The sequence below is a fragment of the Sarcophilus harrisii genome, chromosome 2 (assembly GCF_902635505.1).
Source record: "Sarcophilus harrisii chromosome 2, mSarHar1.11, whole genome shotgun sequence".
NCBI classification, from domain to species: Eukaryota; Metazoa; Chordata; class Mammalia; order Dasyuromorphia; family Dasyuridae; genus Sarcophilus; species Sarcophilus harrisii.
Window position 1 is genome coordinate 571,031,243 of NC_045427.1, and position 17,753 is coordinate 571,048,995.

At 34.1% G+C, this 17,753-nt stretch overlaps 1 protein-coding gene across 26 annotated transcripts in view; it reads right to left on the bottom strand.

The window, feature by feature from the left end:
- The window catches only part of ABLIM1 (actin binding LIM protein 1), a 396,709-nt gene that overhangs the window by 232,931 nt on the left and 146,025 nt on the right, over positions 1-17,753 (bottom strand). Inside the window, exon 1 of one of the 26 annotated variants that reach the window (XM_031955914.1) lies at positions 16,025-16,335. The exons of the other annotated variants lie outside the window; for them this stretch is intronic. Coding sequence (XP_031811774.1) covers positions 16,025-16,274 — 250 coding nt within the window. The 5' untranslated portion in view covers positions 16,275-16,335. Of the gene's footprint in view, positions 1-16,024; positions 16,336-17,753 lie in introns of those variants that run through there. 26 annotated transcript variants of the gene reach the window in all.

Genomic DNA, 17,753 nt, shown 5'->3' on the forward strand with positions numbered 1-17,753 from the left:
AGTTAATTAAAAGGCAACTGTTACAAGCCACATTTAAAAACCTGGCTTTTTGCATTTCCCAAAAGAGCTCTTTTCCTTCCAAAGAGACACACCAAAAGTAACCATAAACTGTAACTCTGAACTGATATAATAGCAAATACTCATTGTGCCACTGACACTTTTCAACCTCTTCCCAAAACATTATCATCTTTCCCTGAGCATATACATTACTGCTCTCATGATACAAAGTAATCTTACCCATAATGCACTGATCAGGAAAACCAAATAATCATAGAATTTTAAAGCTAGAAGAACCTTAAAGTTAACCTAGTTCAATTCTTCATTTTACAAAATAGGAAACTATAACTTAGAGAATTAAAGCAACTTGTTACTTAAGTAGAAAATAAGTTCCCTGAAGATAGGTACTGTCTCATTTTTGCCTTTGTATATCCCCAGCCCAGGGCAGGTTGCTTTGAACATAATAGGCATTTGAAATGAATGCTTCTTAATTTAAATAAATTACTCAAAGTCAATATGCTGAGAAGTGGTAAAGTTAGCACCATATTCTTTCCTTTATTCCATGAGAAAATGAGTTATAGACTTATGTTCTTTCTCATGTTTGGATCCAAGAAAAAACTCAAGAATCCAATTCCCAACTACTATTACAAATTTAGGCCCCTAGCTGTATCAGATCTAAAATTATATTATAAAGCAGCCGTTACCAAAACCATTTGGTATTGGCTAAGAAATAGACTAGTTGATCAGTGGAACAGGTTAGGTTTAAAAGACAAAACAGTCAATAAATTTAATAACCTAGTGTTTGACAAACCCAAAGATTCCAGCTTTTGGGATAAGAACTCACTGTTTGACAAAAACTGCTGGGAAGATTGGAAATTAGTATGGAAGAAACTAGGCATTGGCCTACACTTAACATCAAACACCAAGATAAAGTCAAAATGGGTTCATGACCTAGGTATAATGAGATTATAAATAAATTAGAAGAACATAGGATAGTTTACCTCTCGGAAGGAATTTATTACCAAAGAACAACTAGAGATTATTATTAATCTCAAAATAGAAAATTTTGATTATATCAAATTGAAAAGTTTTTGTACAAACAAAACTAATGCAGACAAGATTAGAAGGGAAGCAATAAACTGGAAAAACATTTTTACAGTCAAAGGTTCTGATAAAGGTCTCATTTCCAAAATAGAGAATTGACTCTAATTTATAAGAAATCAAGCCATTCTCCAATTGATAAATGGTCAAAGGATATGAACACTCAATTCTCAGATGAAAAATTGAAACTATTTCTAGCCATATGAAAAGATGCTCCAAGTCATTATTAATCAGAGAAATGCAAATTAAGACCACTCTGAGATACCACTACATACCTGTCAGATGCTGAATTTTGGAGGGGATGTGGGAAAACAGGGATACTGATACATTGTTGGTGGAGTTGTGAATACATCCAACCATTCTGGACAGCAATTTGGAACTATGCTCAAAAAGTTATCAAGCTGTGCATACCTTTGACCCAGCAGTGTTTCTACTGGGCTTATATCCCAAAGAGATCATAAAGAAGGGAAAGGGATCTGTATGTGCAAGAATGTTTGTGGCAGCCCTTTTTGTGGTGGCCAGAAACTGGAAACTTAGTAGATGCCCATCAATTGGAGAATGGCTGGTGGTATATGAATATTATGGAATATTATTGTTCTGTAAGAAATGAGCAGCAGGATGATTTCAGAAAGGCCTGGAGAGACTTACACGAACTGATGCTGAATGAAATGAGCAGGACCAGGAGATCATTATATACTTCAACAACAATACTATATGATGACCAGTTCTGATGGGCCTGGCCATTTTCAGCAATGAGATGAACCAAATCAGTTCCAATAGAGCAGTAATGAACTGAACCAGCTACGCCCAGCGAAAGAACTCTGGGAGATGACTATGAACCACTACATAGAATTCCCAATCCCCTCTATTCTTGCCTGCCTGCATTTTTGATTTCCTTCACAAGCTAATTGTACACTATTTCAAAATCTGATTCTTTTTGAACGTCAAAATAACTGTCATGGACATGTATGCATATATTGTATTTAACTTATGTTTTAACATGTTTAACAGATTGGTCAACTGCCATCTGGGGGAGTAGATAGGGGGAAGAAAGGGAAAAATTGGAACAAAGGGTTTTGCAATTGTCAATGCTGAAAAATTACCCATGCATATATCTTGTAAATAAAAAGCTATAATAAAAAACAAACGAACAAACAAACAAAAAACATAAGTTTAGGCCCTTCTGCTTGACCTTTGAGGGCCATCCATAACCACTTTCCACACAATATAGAGTTTATCTATTCCATATTACCACTGCAATGAGGAATGCAACACTCTAGCAATCTGGAAAATTTGGATAAAATATTTTGGCCTTTCTTTCATATCAGAGAAGAAGTCTGAATTTTTTTTCTTTTTTTCATTTATGGGATGTTTACCGTACCTCATGGTAAAATTTGGGTTAAGTATTTCCTCACAGATTATATTCAGCCAATGTTAAGTAAAAATGCCATATGAAAAAAATTATTCTGTGTTGTCTACAGCTTTTGAAAACTCCCCCCAAATTCCCATTTAATTTTTTTATGTTGACCCATAATATAGTGAAATTATGATGGAAAAAGTAGCTATGTGGAAGAGATAATTGTGCAATCTTTTCATTAACTTTTCAACACATATCCTCAAATCCAATGAAGCTGGTCTCCTCACTGTATCATTCCTCACTATTCTGTTTTCATCTTATCTGCTCCAACATATACCATAGTTTTTTCTACTTCTGTGACTTAGGTAATTAGAAACTTATGTAATTACAAAACTTGGGTAATCAGAAACTACTTGTTTCTTTTTAACTGCCTTAATCCTATGAACCTTCCAGTTTAAGGACTACCTCTTCCATGAAGATATTAACTTTATTATCATTGACATATCTTTTAGGATTTTATTGTTCTCTGTTTCTTGACAATAAAAAAGCAAATGCTTCAATGGAAGGGAACAGATCATATGTATTTTCTGTAGCCCTTAATAGCACCTAAGTACAATATTGGGCATGAAGGACACACTAGCTATATGCTGACTGAACAAATCTATATAAATAGGCAGTATTTTAATAAGCTCTGTGACCTTGGGCAAGTTACTAATTAATATTTCTGATTCTTAGTTTCCTACTATGTAAAATACAAATTCCCTACTTGCTTTTTAAGGTGGTGGTGAGAATCAAATGAAATGAATGATCTTGTTGTTTTGTTGTAATGGTTTCATTATTTTGGTTGTGTCCAATTCTTTGTGACCCCATTTGTGATTTTCTTGGCAATGATACTGAAGTGGTTTGCCATTTCTTTCTCCAGCTCATTTTACAGTTGAGAAAATAAGGCAAACAGAGTTAAGTAACTTGTCCAGGGTCACAGACTAGGAAGTGTTTAAGGCTCCAGGCCCTCTGTTCTATCCACTATGCCTCCTCACTGTCCACTTTGATTCAAGGCAAAATATAAATAAGTGATTATCATCACCATCAGTGTCATTTATTATTATATTTCCTCTTCTAGAAGTTCCTTATACTAATGAAAGCATAGGTCTACTCTTTATCTAATTTGATGATGATGATGATGATGATGATGCAAGTGGTTGGCATTTCACAGAGAGTGGCTGGGTCATAAAAGGGGAGAAGAAAAATAAATAAAGATTATCTCAGAACTCCCTATGATCTAAGATTTATCCATGAAGCCTTAAGCAAGTCATCTATCTCTTTTGTCCTGATTTTTCTCATCTGAAAAATGAAAGAATTGGTTTAGGCAATGTTTTTAACATCCTTTCCAGTTTCAGAAAGTCTTTGATTTTTTTTTAATAGCATTTTATTTTTCCAAATACTTGTAAAGTTTTTGACATACATTTTTGTAAAACTTTGTGTTCTAAATTTTTCTTTCTCCCTTTCTTTCCTTCCCCTAAAACAGTAAGCAATTTGATATAGATTTAATATGTGCAATTTTTAAAAACATTTCCATATTTGTCATGTTGTGCAAGGAAAATCAGACCCAGATGGAAAAAAAACACGATAAAAAAATAAACAAACACAAAAAAGTGAAAATACTATGCTTTGATCCATTCAGTCTCCATAGTTCTTTTTCTGAATATGATTGTCATTTTCCATCCTAAGTCCATTAGAATTGCCTTGAATCTCCTTATTGTTGAGAAGAGCCAAGTCCATCATAGTTGATCATCACATAATCTTGTTATTGTCTACAATGTTCTCCCAGTTCTGCTCACTTAGCTCATTTAGCTAAGTTCATGTAGGATTTTCCAGGCTTTTTTTTTTAATCGGTCTGCTTCTCATTTCCACTATAACTTATTCAGCCATTCCCCAACTGATAAGCATCTTCTCAATTTCCATTTCCTTGCCACTACAAAAAAGAGCTGCTATAAACATTCTTGCACATATGGGTCTTTTTCTTTTTATTATGTCTTTGGGATATAAATCCAAGAGTGAGACTGCTGGATCAAAGAGTATGTATGGTTTTTATAGCCCTATAATTTGAACATATAATGGAACATAATTCCAAATTGCTCTCCAGAATGGTTGGATCAATTCACAACTCCAACAACAATGCATTAGTGTTGCAGTTTTCCCATATCCCCTCCAACATTTATCATTATATTTTCCTGTCATCTTAGCCAATCTGAGAGGTGTGAAGTAGTACTTCAGTGTCGTTTTAATTTGCATTTTTCTAATCAATAGTGATTTGGAGCATTTTTTCATATGATGAGAAATGGCTTTAATTTCTTCATCTGAAATTTGTTTATATCCTTTGACTGTTCATCAGCTGAAGAAAGGAAAGTCTTTGATTTGAAAGAGAAAAAACCTCATAGGTAGAAAAATAATTATAACTGCTGACTTTTTTATAGAAAAAAAAACCAAAAAGGATGGTAATCAACTAGAAAAATGGATGGACAAATTATATGTAAAAGTAATAGAATATAACTGTACTAAAAGAAATGACAAAAGAGATGGTTCCAGAAAAATCTAAGAAAACTTGTACAAATTGGTGGAGTGAAATGATCAGAACCAGGAAAATAATGTATATAGTAGCAAACATTGAAAATAATTTGGAAAAAAATTAGAGTTCTGATCAATTTAGCACTGAGTCACAAGTCCTGAGGACTGATAATGAAGCATGTTACCAAACTTCTGACACAGGACTGATAAACCCAAGGTGCAGAATAAGAAATACATGTTTGGACATGGCAAAAATGTGAATTTGTTTTTTTTTTCTTTTCACTGTTTATCTGTTAAAAGGACTGTGTTTTTCCATTTTTATTTGGAAAAGGAAGATTTGAAAGGGGTGGAGCTAGTGATAGTATTGCCAAAGTGAAAAAAGGAAAAGGTTTCCAAAAGCATTTTTTAAAATGCAAGGAAGGGAACAGAAAGAAGTTCAGAAGAAAACACAGAGAAGCAAACAACTCTAAAAGTGACATGTTGAATTTATTTCATACCCTTTAAAAAATGCAAGCTATACATATTAAAGATTAGAGCTTCCACATATAATTTTCTGTTTTATTTTATACACAGAAATGTTATCTTTTCTTGGTATTCACTAAATTCTAAACAATTTTTTAAAAAAGTCTTTAATCCTATGATTCAGAATTTTCAAATATTTGACCTTATTAATATTTCTTATGATCCTTTGATTCAAATGACTAACTTTAAGCCTTTTAAATCTCTGAATTCCTATGGAATTTCTTGTTAGTAGAGTCCTTTACTTTTAATCCAAAATTATTTTGCATTCATGAACCAAAAGATTCAAAAATCTTTAACAGAAATTGGAATATATATATATATATACACACACATATATTTAACCAAGTAATGACTTTCAACTTAAAACATTATCATAATTAACAAGTACATATTTAAAGCTTACTACATATAAATACCCTAATTTAGAAGTTAATACTACTTGGATACAAAACTACAATGTAAGTATAAAATAAACAATTTGCTACAGAGAGAAAATGCTTATTAGTAGGATCCCATGACAATAAAAGAAATTTCACAGTTACTGGTCTAATTTTAGGCATATCAAATACTCCTGAGCAATACTATAATAGCTTGAGTTTCTTCAAAAATTAAAAAAAAAAAGAAAATGTGTGTGTATGTGTGTGTGTGTGTGAATACATACATAAAAGATAGTGGTTAGACTTTGTTTTCTTTCTTAGTGACTTAGTCACTTAGTGACTTAGTAAGTCAACGAGGTTTGACTTACTTCAATGAGCACTATACAGAGATTAAAAGAAGGCTCCATCTTTTGTGTACAAGACTGTATAGCAACATCCTAGAATGTCTAAAACAACTCAAACCTTGAAGAGTAAGGTCCAGCTCAGCATATCCTAGAGACAGTCATTTTTTGTGAGTCACCCTTATCTTGTGGCTAAGGTCACTCAAAAGAATCTTTTGCTGAACTGAGATGCTTCCAATCTACTTTGATTTACTCAACATTCCCAGGGTCGGCATACAGATTACAGAACTCTAACTTCAGTATGACCTTGAATTCTGCTTATTTTTCCTATGCAAATCTTCTGCTTTAATCTACATTCCTGTATATCTACTGATATCATTCCTTTCTCAGTCTTCATGTGTCAGAGTCTACCATCTGAAAAACATTATAATTTCTGTTTACCTCATCCTGTAAAACTGCTTAAATGGGCCTTCCATGTCATGCTTTTACAAATGCAAAAAATAAGCTCTAGAAGTTCTAATAAACTGGCCATTCTAACAAACCATCCCAGGGAATGGAATGTCTGCTGTTTCCATGGAGATACTGTTTCTTAATAGAATATTTCTCATTGTCAGAGAAAACTTTTCCCAACATTCAATTGGCCTAAATTTTTTTTCTTTCATTTGACCTCCACCCTTTCTAGTTATGTCTTGGCAAAACTCTTTGCTAACTAAACACACTTTCTCTTCAAGCATTTTTAACAATGATTTAAGAGGCAGTCCCAGGAAAACATAAATATGCACAGTGCCATCATGGCAAGCACCTCCTGCAAAAGCAGGTCACCCAGAATAGTGCGTGTTCCCTCTCTGTTAGAGGGAAGTGACATCTAAAATGCCTTGATGCATTTCTTTGGTCTACAGCAACCTGGAACAAGGGAAACCCTAACTAATACTTCAGCTGCTTCAACAGAGCTATTTGTGCAGACACACAGCTATCTTCCAAACTTACATAAAAAAAATCTTTACATCTGTCAATAGCTGGTACAGTGTAGTAGGTACTTTCATCAAAAAGAATAAGCAATTCTAGTATTATTTAGGGCTGAGAAGGAGCTTTATAGAACACTGAAAATAATTTCTTTATATTACAAGTGAAGAAAGTGAGAATTAGAGAAGGGAGAAGTTTTTTGTCCAAAATTGCATAACTATTTATTTCATGGGCAGAGCCGGGGCTGGAAATCAGGTCTTTAAACTCCTAGCCTGGTAATCTGACATGTTAAGGAAGGAGGCTGCTCTTTCAATATTTTGTCCATGCACTTAACAACAATCAGAGCAATCTTTCCAACAGTGATGCATTGAATTACACAATCCAGTTTCTTCAGCCAGCAAAGAGTTTCTGGGAAAGAGAACTAGACTAGAGGCCAGGAGATCTGGGTTGTGTTACTACGTCCTCTGCATTTTAGATATGTAATCACTCAACTTTTCTGAGACTCGGTATCCTCATCTCTAAATGAGATAAGAATGTACATTAAGGTGCTCTGCAAAATTTAAAGTGTTATATAAATGTCAATGTGTTGGGTAATATATTAGGTTAACTATAGATTTCTCATAGCTTTATAATTCTATGATTCTAATCTGCAAAGCCTGTAAGCATAGGCCCCTGTTTACCTTGAAGTTGCCCCTGTTTCCTATATGACTGGATAGAATCACACTATCAGCACCAGAATGGGGAGGTGGATTTTCAGGTCTTTTCTTGCACAGTGCCCCTGCCACTTAGCCCAGTGTCTTGCATACAATAGGAACCTAATAAGCATATGCTGAATTACTTGGATTGAAAACTGCCTAGAAAGATAAATCTATAGTCCTCAGTCAAGGTCGAAGGAAAAAAGCCTAGACAGAGCATTCTAAGATACAAATCCATAATTTAGGCATGCCATAACCACATTACAGACTATAATTTAATTCAGCACCAATTCACCTTCAGCAACAGAGTTTTCTGAGTGGCCCATTTGATTAGAGATTGTGAAAAATGTCACCACTGGATTTCAAAGAACAGAATCTCTTATCTTTTAAAGCTAAGGGTAGTATAAAAATTGTAATTTTGACAAGATCTTAGTGATTATACAATCAATATTTTTATTTTACAGGTGAGAGATTATATTTCTAATGAGGTATGGTCATTTTAATTCATAAATAAAAAAATAGAAAAATGTTCTCATTTAATAGAATTTTCTAATTTAATAGAAAAGCAAAAATTTTAAGCCAAATCTCCTTCTGATTCCCTCAGACTACTAAATGACAATTGTCCACAACTGAGAGATGTGATTATGGTTTACAAAATGTTTTTATACAGATTCTCTTCCTTGAAACATACAACAGCCTTGTCAAGTAGGAAGGACAGCTAATATTATTCCCATTTTGCAAAGAAGGAAACTGAAGCTCAGAGGGTTAAATAGCCTGCCTGAGGTCACACAGAGAAAAACTGTCAGGACTAGAACTAAATTCTGGGTCTTCTGAATTCAACTCTGAAACTCTTGTTATTATATTATTCTCTCTCTCTCTCTCTCTCTCTCTCTCTCTCAGTACAAGATAGTGTACTGATTATAAGATTATATATGTTTTTTTCTTTAGGTAGCCACATTTTCTTTAACAATCAATCCAATACTTTTTTTTGTCTTTGCTATGAAGAAAGTTTCTACTAATTTTCTCATGATAAAACTTTCATTTGGAAATAGCACTAATGGCCACAATAAATTACAGTGAATCATTCCTCCCCCGCTCCCTTTTGGGAGACAGTCAGATCATCTGGAATGGAATGAAATCGTTATAAAATTAAGAATAAACCATAAAATTGCAGAATATCAAAATTAGAAGGAATTCCTCTCTATAATAACCTCAATTAGTTATCATGCCTCTTATTAGCAGCAGGTAGGCAGTGCAATAGATAGAGTGATGGGCCTGAAGTCAAGAAAACCTGATTCAACTCCTGCCTTGGGTTTTATTAATTGTGTGACCCTGGGCAAGTCATTTAATCTGTGACTGCCTCAGTTTCCTCAAGTGTCAAATGAGGAAAATAATAAAACCTATTACCCAGGTTTGTTGAGAATGAAATGAAATATTGGTAAAAATATATAGCACAGTAATATGTATTAGATCACATGACTTCCCACTCATTCATCTATGTATCTTTCATATTTATGGTTTCTTATGCCATAGTAATAATCTCTTATGTAGATATCCCATTTTAAATAGCCATCTCATGAGCAATGAAGATGTATTTTCCACTTCTTTCCTACTATCATAAAGCTGTTTAAATATTTTGGTGTATAGTCTGCCTTTCTTTGTCTCTTTAACCTCCTTATAATAGATACACTCCCAACTTTAATATCCCTTTTAAAACATGCCATCCAGAATTGACTAGCTATGAAAGGACCTGGGTTCAAGATCATGATCTTTTATTTACTCCCCGTATAGGAATTAAGCAAGTTACTTAGCTTCTCTAGCCTCAGTTTTCTACCTATAAATTTATAGGGTTGAACCAAATGACTCCTGTGGTTCCAGACAGCTCTAAACCTATAACTCTGCAATATGACCAGGACAGGATATAGTAGTACATAGTAAATCCCTCATTATAGATATTATGCTTCTATAAATCTAGCATAAAGAGCAATCATATGGCAATGTGATTAGAGAGCCAATCTTAGAGTATGAAATATCTACCATCCCTCTACTATATTTATCATTAAATTTTGGGCAACTCACTTAAACTCTCAATGCCCCAAGAAACTTGCTAAGACTTTGTTTCAGAGTAGATGGTGATTTCAGTTGATACCTATTCCTTACACTAGTGAAATCAAAGGTTCAATACAAAAAAAAAAAATCTCACTAGCTTTTCCCCCCCTGCCATGTCATACAATTGACTCATTGAGCATATTTTCAACTAATGGAACTATGAAAAATCAGCTGAACTTTCAACTTATGCTTCTTTTATACAAATAAGCTTGTGTATATTCCAACAATTTCAGAGCCTACTTTTTCCTCCCTTGGAGTATTCAGCTATGTCATTAGAATCCTCACTTTCCACTTGGACAGCAAACAAACCCTTATGAGCAGGTTCTTTGGATGTTGTGAGTCAGTGTATCCCTGACACACTCTGATTCATTTCAGCTTCTATCTGTGGCTAAAATCCTGGCATGACAAAAGTTTTCCAAACAGCAACCAAACAAAAACTTGGAAGCTGTAAAGAACTTCTGGCAGGAATAAACTTGCAATAAATGCCACAAAATTCCCTTAATTTTAACCTTTTGACATAATTTTACAGGAGTGCTGGATTTGGAGTTTTAAGACCTAGGTTTTGAATCCCAGCTCTGTCACTGATTCCATATGTGTGGACCTTGAACTTGACCTCTTTAAGGCTTCCGTTTCTTCCTCTACAAATTGAATGGGTTTGACCAGATGATTTCCAAGATCTCTTCGAACTTTTATTCTTTGATACCATTTACAATCCTATAATATGGCACCATGGTGTCATAGAGAGAGCACCATCCTAGGAACTAAGTCCTTTCTCTAATATATGTAAACTGTGTGACCATATACCAATACAACTAAATCCCAATTAGTGTGAACAAAGAATCCCATGAAGTAGTAATGCTATTCAAATTAGTTTGGAAGTATGAGTTGTATTTTACATATATTATAACTTCAGATAGTACATATTTATAAAATATAAATGCTTTAAAGTATTCCTTGTATGCCCTAAGGGAGATCTAGATTATCCTCTCAGAATACGGTAAGAACTCCAAATCACTTCTTATTGACAGCTGTCACCTCTGTGCTAAGTATATCTATAATCTAGAACTATGTTGGTATGCAGCAAGGATTTTCTGGACCAAAGGGTAGCAAACACTAACTCTTTCTAAAAGTAGGCCATTTTAAGGGTTGAGGCAGATTTTTCAAAGTCAAGATTCAAAATCATGCCAAACAAATGAAATTAGGAGACGGGTATCCCTGTGACTTTAATTGGGATTGATTTGTAAGTACCTGTTATAGAAACAAATAAAACAGTAACTTTCATTACTCAAAAAACTGGGGTAATACATTTATTAAGAATGTTACAATACAGTCAAGAAAATGAACATTAATGCAGAATCCTAAAATTTAAAAAGAATTCAGGGCAGGCTTAAAAGAGAATCATGCTAAACAGACGGGAATGTAGTATTTTTTATCTTTTCTTTCTATTCCGATGAAGACTCTTGGGTTTTCCTGGATATTTATATGTCCATATCTTATACATCCTTAGAAGTTCTTCTAAAATTCTACTTATTACTTCTGTAACATTTAGCCCAGAATAATGCCTTGAATGTGTCACTTAGTTGGCACTTATTACATAGTCTTCTATTATTAGTCACATTGTTATCAGTCTCTTTCTCAATAGAATGCCATATTTGAAAGAGATCTCAGAAGCATTCTAGTATAATCCCTATCTGATCAAGACTCCTAGTCAAATTCACTGTTGATCAAAGTACAACATACCCAATAAAGTGTTGCCCCTTGCTGGAGTAAAATTCCAAAGGAAACAGGTAATGGGGGCAGAGATGGGGTGGGGGGAATCTTGGCAATAAATTTCTTTCATAAAGCCCTTATATCCAAGACAGTCAAGAATTGATATAAATTTTTATAAATTTATATAATTTTTATAAAAGCCTTTTCCCAATAGAAAAATGATCAAAGGATACGAATAGATAATTTTCAAAGGAATAAATCCATGATATTGATAACCACATGAAAAAAAATGGTTCCAAATCACTAAAATTAGAACAATGATAGCAAAAGCAATTTATAGTTTTTATCTCCTACTCATCATATTGGCAAAAACGTCAAAATGTGAAAATGCTAAATGTTGGAGGGGCTGTAGGAAAATAAGCATATTAATGCACTTTTAGTGGAGCTGTGAATTGGTCCAGTCATTCTAGAAAGCAATTTTAAACTATAACCCAAAAGTCATTTGTCTGTGTATATCCTTTCACCTAGTGATACCATTTCTAGGTCTATACCCCAAGGAGATCACACATAGAAGAAAAAGACCTGGAAGTATAAACATATTTATAGCAGCTCTTTTTAGAGTAGCAAAGAACCAGAAACTAAAAAGGTGTTCATCTATTAAAGGGTTGAAAAAGCAAATTATGGTTTACCAATTTCCGGACTATTATTCCACTGTAAGAGAAGACAAAATGGATGGTATCAAAGAAACCTGGGAAGATCTATATGAACTGAGTTAGAGTAAAGTGAGCAATACCTGGAATACAATTTATACAACAATGGCAACGTGATATAGAAAAACAACTTTGAAAAGCTTGAAAACACTGATTAATGCAATAGTCAACTAGGATTATAAAGAATGGGTGATGAAGCATGCTACTTGCCTTTTCATAGAAGTAATGGACTCAAAACACAGAATAAGATACAGTTTCAGAGCAGGATCTCCGTGATCTCCACAATCACCAAAAGTAAAACCATTTCTGGCAGTTTTTTTTCGCTATTCTGGAATATGGTTATCTTTGCTAGTTGACAAATTCCCTGAGGGCACATAGGAATTCTTTTACCTCACTTAGGCTTTTTAAAAACCCTATATGGAAACTCTAAAGAATGTGGGGGTTGTGAAATTATGATTTATTATCAGTTGAAGTTTGATTTGTATGCTTATTTTATATACCTACATATTCTAAGGTTACATAAAAATTTCTTGGGCAGAAAAAGGATCATAAGTGGAAAAAAGTTTAAGAAGCCCTAAACCAAAGAGAAATTAGCCTCCACCTGTCTCAAATCCTATCTGCAACTAAGTCTTCTATTTTAAGGATTAAGATTCCATAAACAAACAAATAAACTGTAGACAACCAAAACATAACAGGGAGAAGAGCTGTCCAGGACATTGAAGAACATTCTGTTACCAGGTAATATTTTTTCCTCCTGGGAGTAGCAGATGCTTCCATCTGTCACCATAGGCTTTTCTATTCTCTCTTAAAAACTGTCATTAATTAAAAGAGAACAGGGGAAACTCAGAGAAGAGACTTATTTTTCCCATATCCCCAGGATGCTTTTAGTTTATCTGGGCAGTTTTCCTGAAGTTTCATGGTCTTCAACAATGCATCTAATATTTTGGGATGCATTAAGAAACAAAAAACAAATTCTGGTGGTGAAGTTGTTTCCAATCCTGGAATAATTAATAGATATCTTAACACTGAGCAAGTGTTCTATGGGACAGCTAACATGTACCCTCAAAACTATTTGATATGTCTGGATATGTGGCCCTCATGGGAGAATGTCCAAGCATAGGTCACTGCTGAAGATTTTAATGAATGACTGGAAAAGAACACTAAGTACCTGCCTTCATTAAAGCAGGACTATCATTCCATTCGTGGGATTACTCAGAGAAACTTTCTGGAATGTGAATGGCTTTCTCTAACGGGATGACAATGCTAAAACTGTTTTCATCCCAGAATAATCCTTGGTTCAAAATGTCCTGCTTAGAATTAGACAATATGATAATCCAGGACCATATTCAGATATTTTTAATCCCTCAAAACTGGGAATCACAGATTGGGGATAAGGAGTACAATTCTTCAATATGGTCATGGGGCAGAGAATTGCAGTGGGCCTATTCATTTAATTTGCATGTTCTTTCAATAGATCTGGAGTTTTGGCCTTATAAAGGAAGATTAGTGGCTTCTCCCTGCATATATACACCCAGTTCTCTAAAGAGGAGACCATTTACTTGAAGGAAAAGGAAATCCTATGGTTGAACTAACCTTGTAGATCCACTATGGATAGAAATGTTTATTTACTAAACTTCCCCCTGTTAAGTAAGCAATGCTTTTAAAGGACAGTTTTCACAACTTCCCTAAATACGTCATTAGCGAAACCAGGGACAAACATTATTAGAACATAGGATCAGAGATCTAGGACTAAAATTGACTTAACATGTTTTCTAATAAAACTTTTTCATTTTAAAGATGAGGAAAATGGATACAAAGAATGTTAAGGAAGTTGCCAAAGATCACAGAGGAAAGATAAATGCATACACATGGGAAGAGATACACAGTTAGATATGGATATGGATGCATAAAGATGGATATAGAGAGAGCTATAGATGGGTGAAAATGGACACATGAATAGAGAATAGATATGGATTCAGGTAGATAAGAATAAATATAGTTATAGATGGATAAAAATGGACACAGCATAGACAGATAGATAGATGAATAGATAAATGGATATATGGATGGATAGACAGTGGGATAAAAATGGATACAGAGAAGATAGGTAAATATATATATATATATATATATATCTCAAATATATATTGATAGACACATGTACTAGCTATTTTTAAACTACTTTTTCCTGATCTCTAGAATCTCTTGCCAATCTCTCAGCTAATTTAAAAATAGATACAGACATGCTTGCTCTGCCCACTTGAGAAAATTGCTATGAATTACTTTAACGCAAGCTCCTTAAGCATAAGAACCCCCTAATCCATAACGTAGGACATTTTCTCTACACGCAGTAAATGCTTGATAAATACTTGTTAGATGAACGATGATTTCTAAGAAAGAACACTTTAAAAAATAGACAATTTTATGTCTTTTTTTTTTTTAAACAATAAGCTACCATCATATTTAAGGTCAAAAGCAGCTGGAGATCTTGCATGTATCCTAAAGCATTTTCCAGCTGTTTCCAATACACCCAGTGAGGGTCTGTTAGCCTATATTTGTGAAAGCAAGAGGATGCACTTCCTTTAAGAATCTGTCCTAAAACAGGATATTATGCATAAAACAATGCCTTGCTAATAATTCCTCTTTTACAATGAAAAACAAATAACTGCCCTCCAGCATTTCTAATCACACCCACACCAACACAGTACATTAGGCTTTATCATTTTATGGCAGTGGAAGGCAAACGATTTGGTCACCATCCCAAAGGAGTCAAGCAGCAGAGCCAGCTCAAGTCTAAATCTTGATACTAGCCATCTAGTATCTAAAGGTGACCTGTACTAAAATAGGTTGGAAACTTTTCTTCTTTAGATCTTTCCCACTTCTAGGTAACCCCCACCTTAACTCAACTTCTTCCTGTCCTTTACACTAACATTCCAATATACTATTATGTTTCAGTTAGTTAGTTAGTGTTTAATAAGTTTTCTTCTCCCTTTCTCTCTTTTTCTTACTCTTCTTCTTCTTCCTTCTTCCCTCCCCCTCTCTTTCTGTTTTTCATGCAAACCCACACAAATACACACACACACACACACACACATCCAGGAGAAGAACCTTATTGCTTAGGTCTCTAAATGACCTCGGACAAATACTTTGCTTCATTACTGGTCTTTTGACTTCACTTAAGCCACACCTCATTGGGTACCAATATGCTGCCTTACATATTTCTTCTTCTATTCATCCTTTATCACAAGATAAAAAAGCACTTTCTCTGAGCTAAATTTTTTCTTCTCTATCACAGTTCTTATAAACAGAATCAAAATAATTAACATTGTTTAAACAGAGAAATGCTTATTGCTGAGATCATAGAATATGAACAGAAAATACATTCTTGCTTTCAGATTATACCTAGCTGACTGGACTTCTCTTATGTCCTTCAGGATCAGCAATTCAGGACATATGACATCCCAGGGCTTTGTTTAGAGAACAAGTTTCAACAGATGAGTTTAATGGCTGCATTTTATGACAAGCACCAGACATAACAGCATAGACCAGACTCCAGCCCGGCTCCTCCAGTGCTTACCTAGAGTGTTGAAGTTGTTGAATAACTGAGCACATAAGCAGTAATCCTCTGGTTGCAGATATAGCAAATGAGTGATGGTAGCCCTTCTGGGAGAAGGACATGGAACTCCAGTGATGTTCTTGTCCTCAATCACCAGCCTGCTCCTCCTCCTGAATGAGTCCCTGAAATTGGCTCTATCAGATGATAGATTTTTGCTTTTCCCTAAGCCACACAATTTCCTCAAGCATTTTAAGGGAGGGAAGGAAGGCATTTCTACATATAGTACAAAGTCAAAGGCTGGAAGACAAGATCCAAATGTCTAAGAAAATAAGGCTTCCTCACAGCACTTGGCTCTTATGCCTCCCTCTTTCTCTCTTTCATTGTCCAACAAAGAAGATTAGGAAGGATATGTTTTTAAGGGATTACCTTCAAGGGCTTATGATTGCTCACATAGTTGGTCAGGTGACTAGTACTTTAGGAGCACTGGAGCCACAAGTCACTCAAACTACAGAAAATGTCATATATATATATATATATATATATATATATATATATATATAGTGTGTGTGTGTATTAATATCCAGAGTAAAAGTAAACTGGAAAAATGCAACTGAGATATATGAGGATTCAATTGCAATTGGTCTTAGTATATTCAGTTTCTTCTTATAAAAGTATAGCAAAATACCCACATGCATATTTACATATATATACAGCATGTACATGCATATACACATACTTATGTAATATGCAGTTTAGCATCAAATACTCTGGATTTACATCTTGCAGGATACCCCAAGTATCATATGCCTTATCCGTGATCCTTTTTGACTCATTGTGCTTCCACTCAGGCTTTATTCCAGGAAATCTTAGCTTGTAAATCATATCTAGGTATTTACAGATGTGGATAAAAGAGTCCCCAAGACTCTGTAAGACACTCAACATAGCAATATATATATATAGGACAGTTCTTATTCTACCCCACAGAAAATTTGAATATTCACACACACAAAAAAAATCACATCTATATCAAATCTATAAGAAGATACAAAGTGACAACCATAATCTCACCTCTCTTGATTAACTCCCTTCATATTTATATATTTACTTACTTAATATGGCACTTTAATGGAAACACACACATAACCACCAAAATATATATGCTTTTCATATTCTTATTAGATAGTAGCCTATATCTACATGGTAGCTTGATCCATTTGAGAAAGAACTGTTGAATAGAAGTTTGCATATAATAATTTTACACACACACACACACACACACACACACACATATATATATACACACCTATTTTATCTAATGGGAGCCATCTTTAGAGTGAGATGGGAAGGAAAAAAAGAAATTTACATGATAACTATTATATATTTAAAAGGCATAGCAAGTTGTACACTGAAGATTTGCAGTTATTTGTACAATAGTTATTTGTATGTAAAATATTGTACTTATAAAATAAAGTTACTTGTATGTAAAATAAATAAGTATGAAAAAAGAAAATATTACAAGATAAAAAATCAAAGTTCTTTGATGTCATAGAGATTTTCCAGCAAAGAATTTTTTTCATTTTTCCTTAACCTCAAAATCTTTTGAATTATTCTTTCCTCAACAATAAGAAAATGAGACAGAGAAACAGGGTTGTACAGTGAAAAGAACATTGACTTGCAGTCAAAAAACTGCAGTAGTACTATCTGTATCCTTAGGCAAGCATCTTAATTTCCTTTTTAAAATGTTAGACTG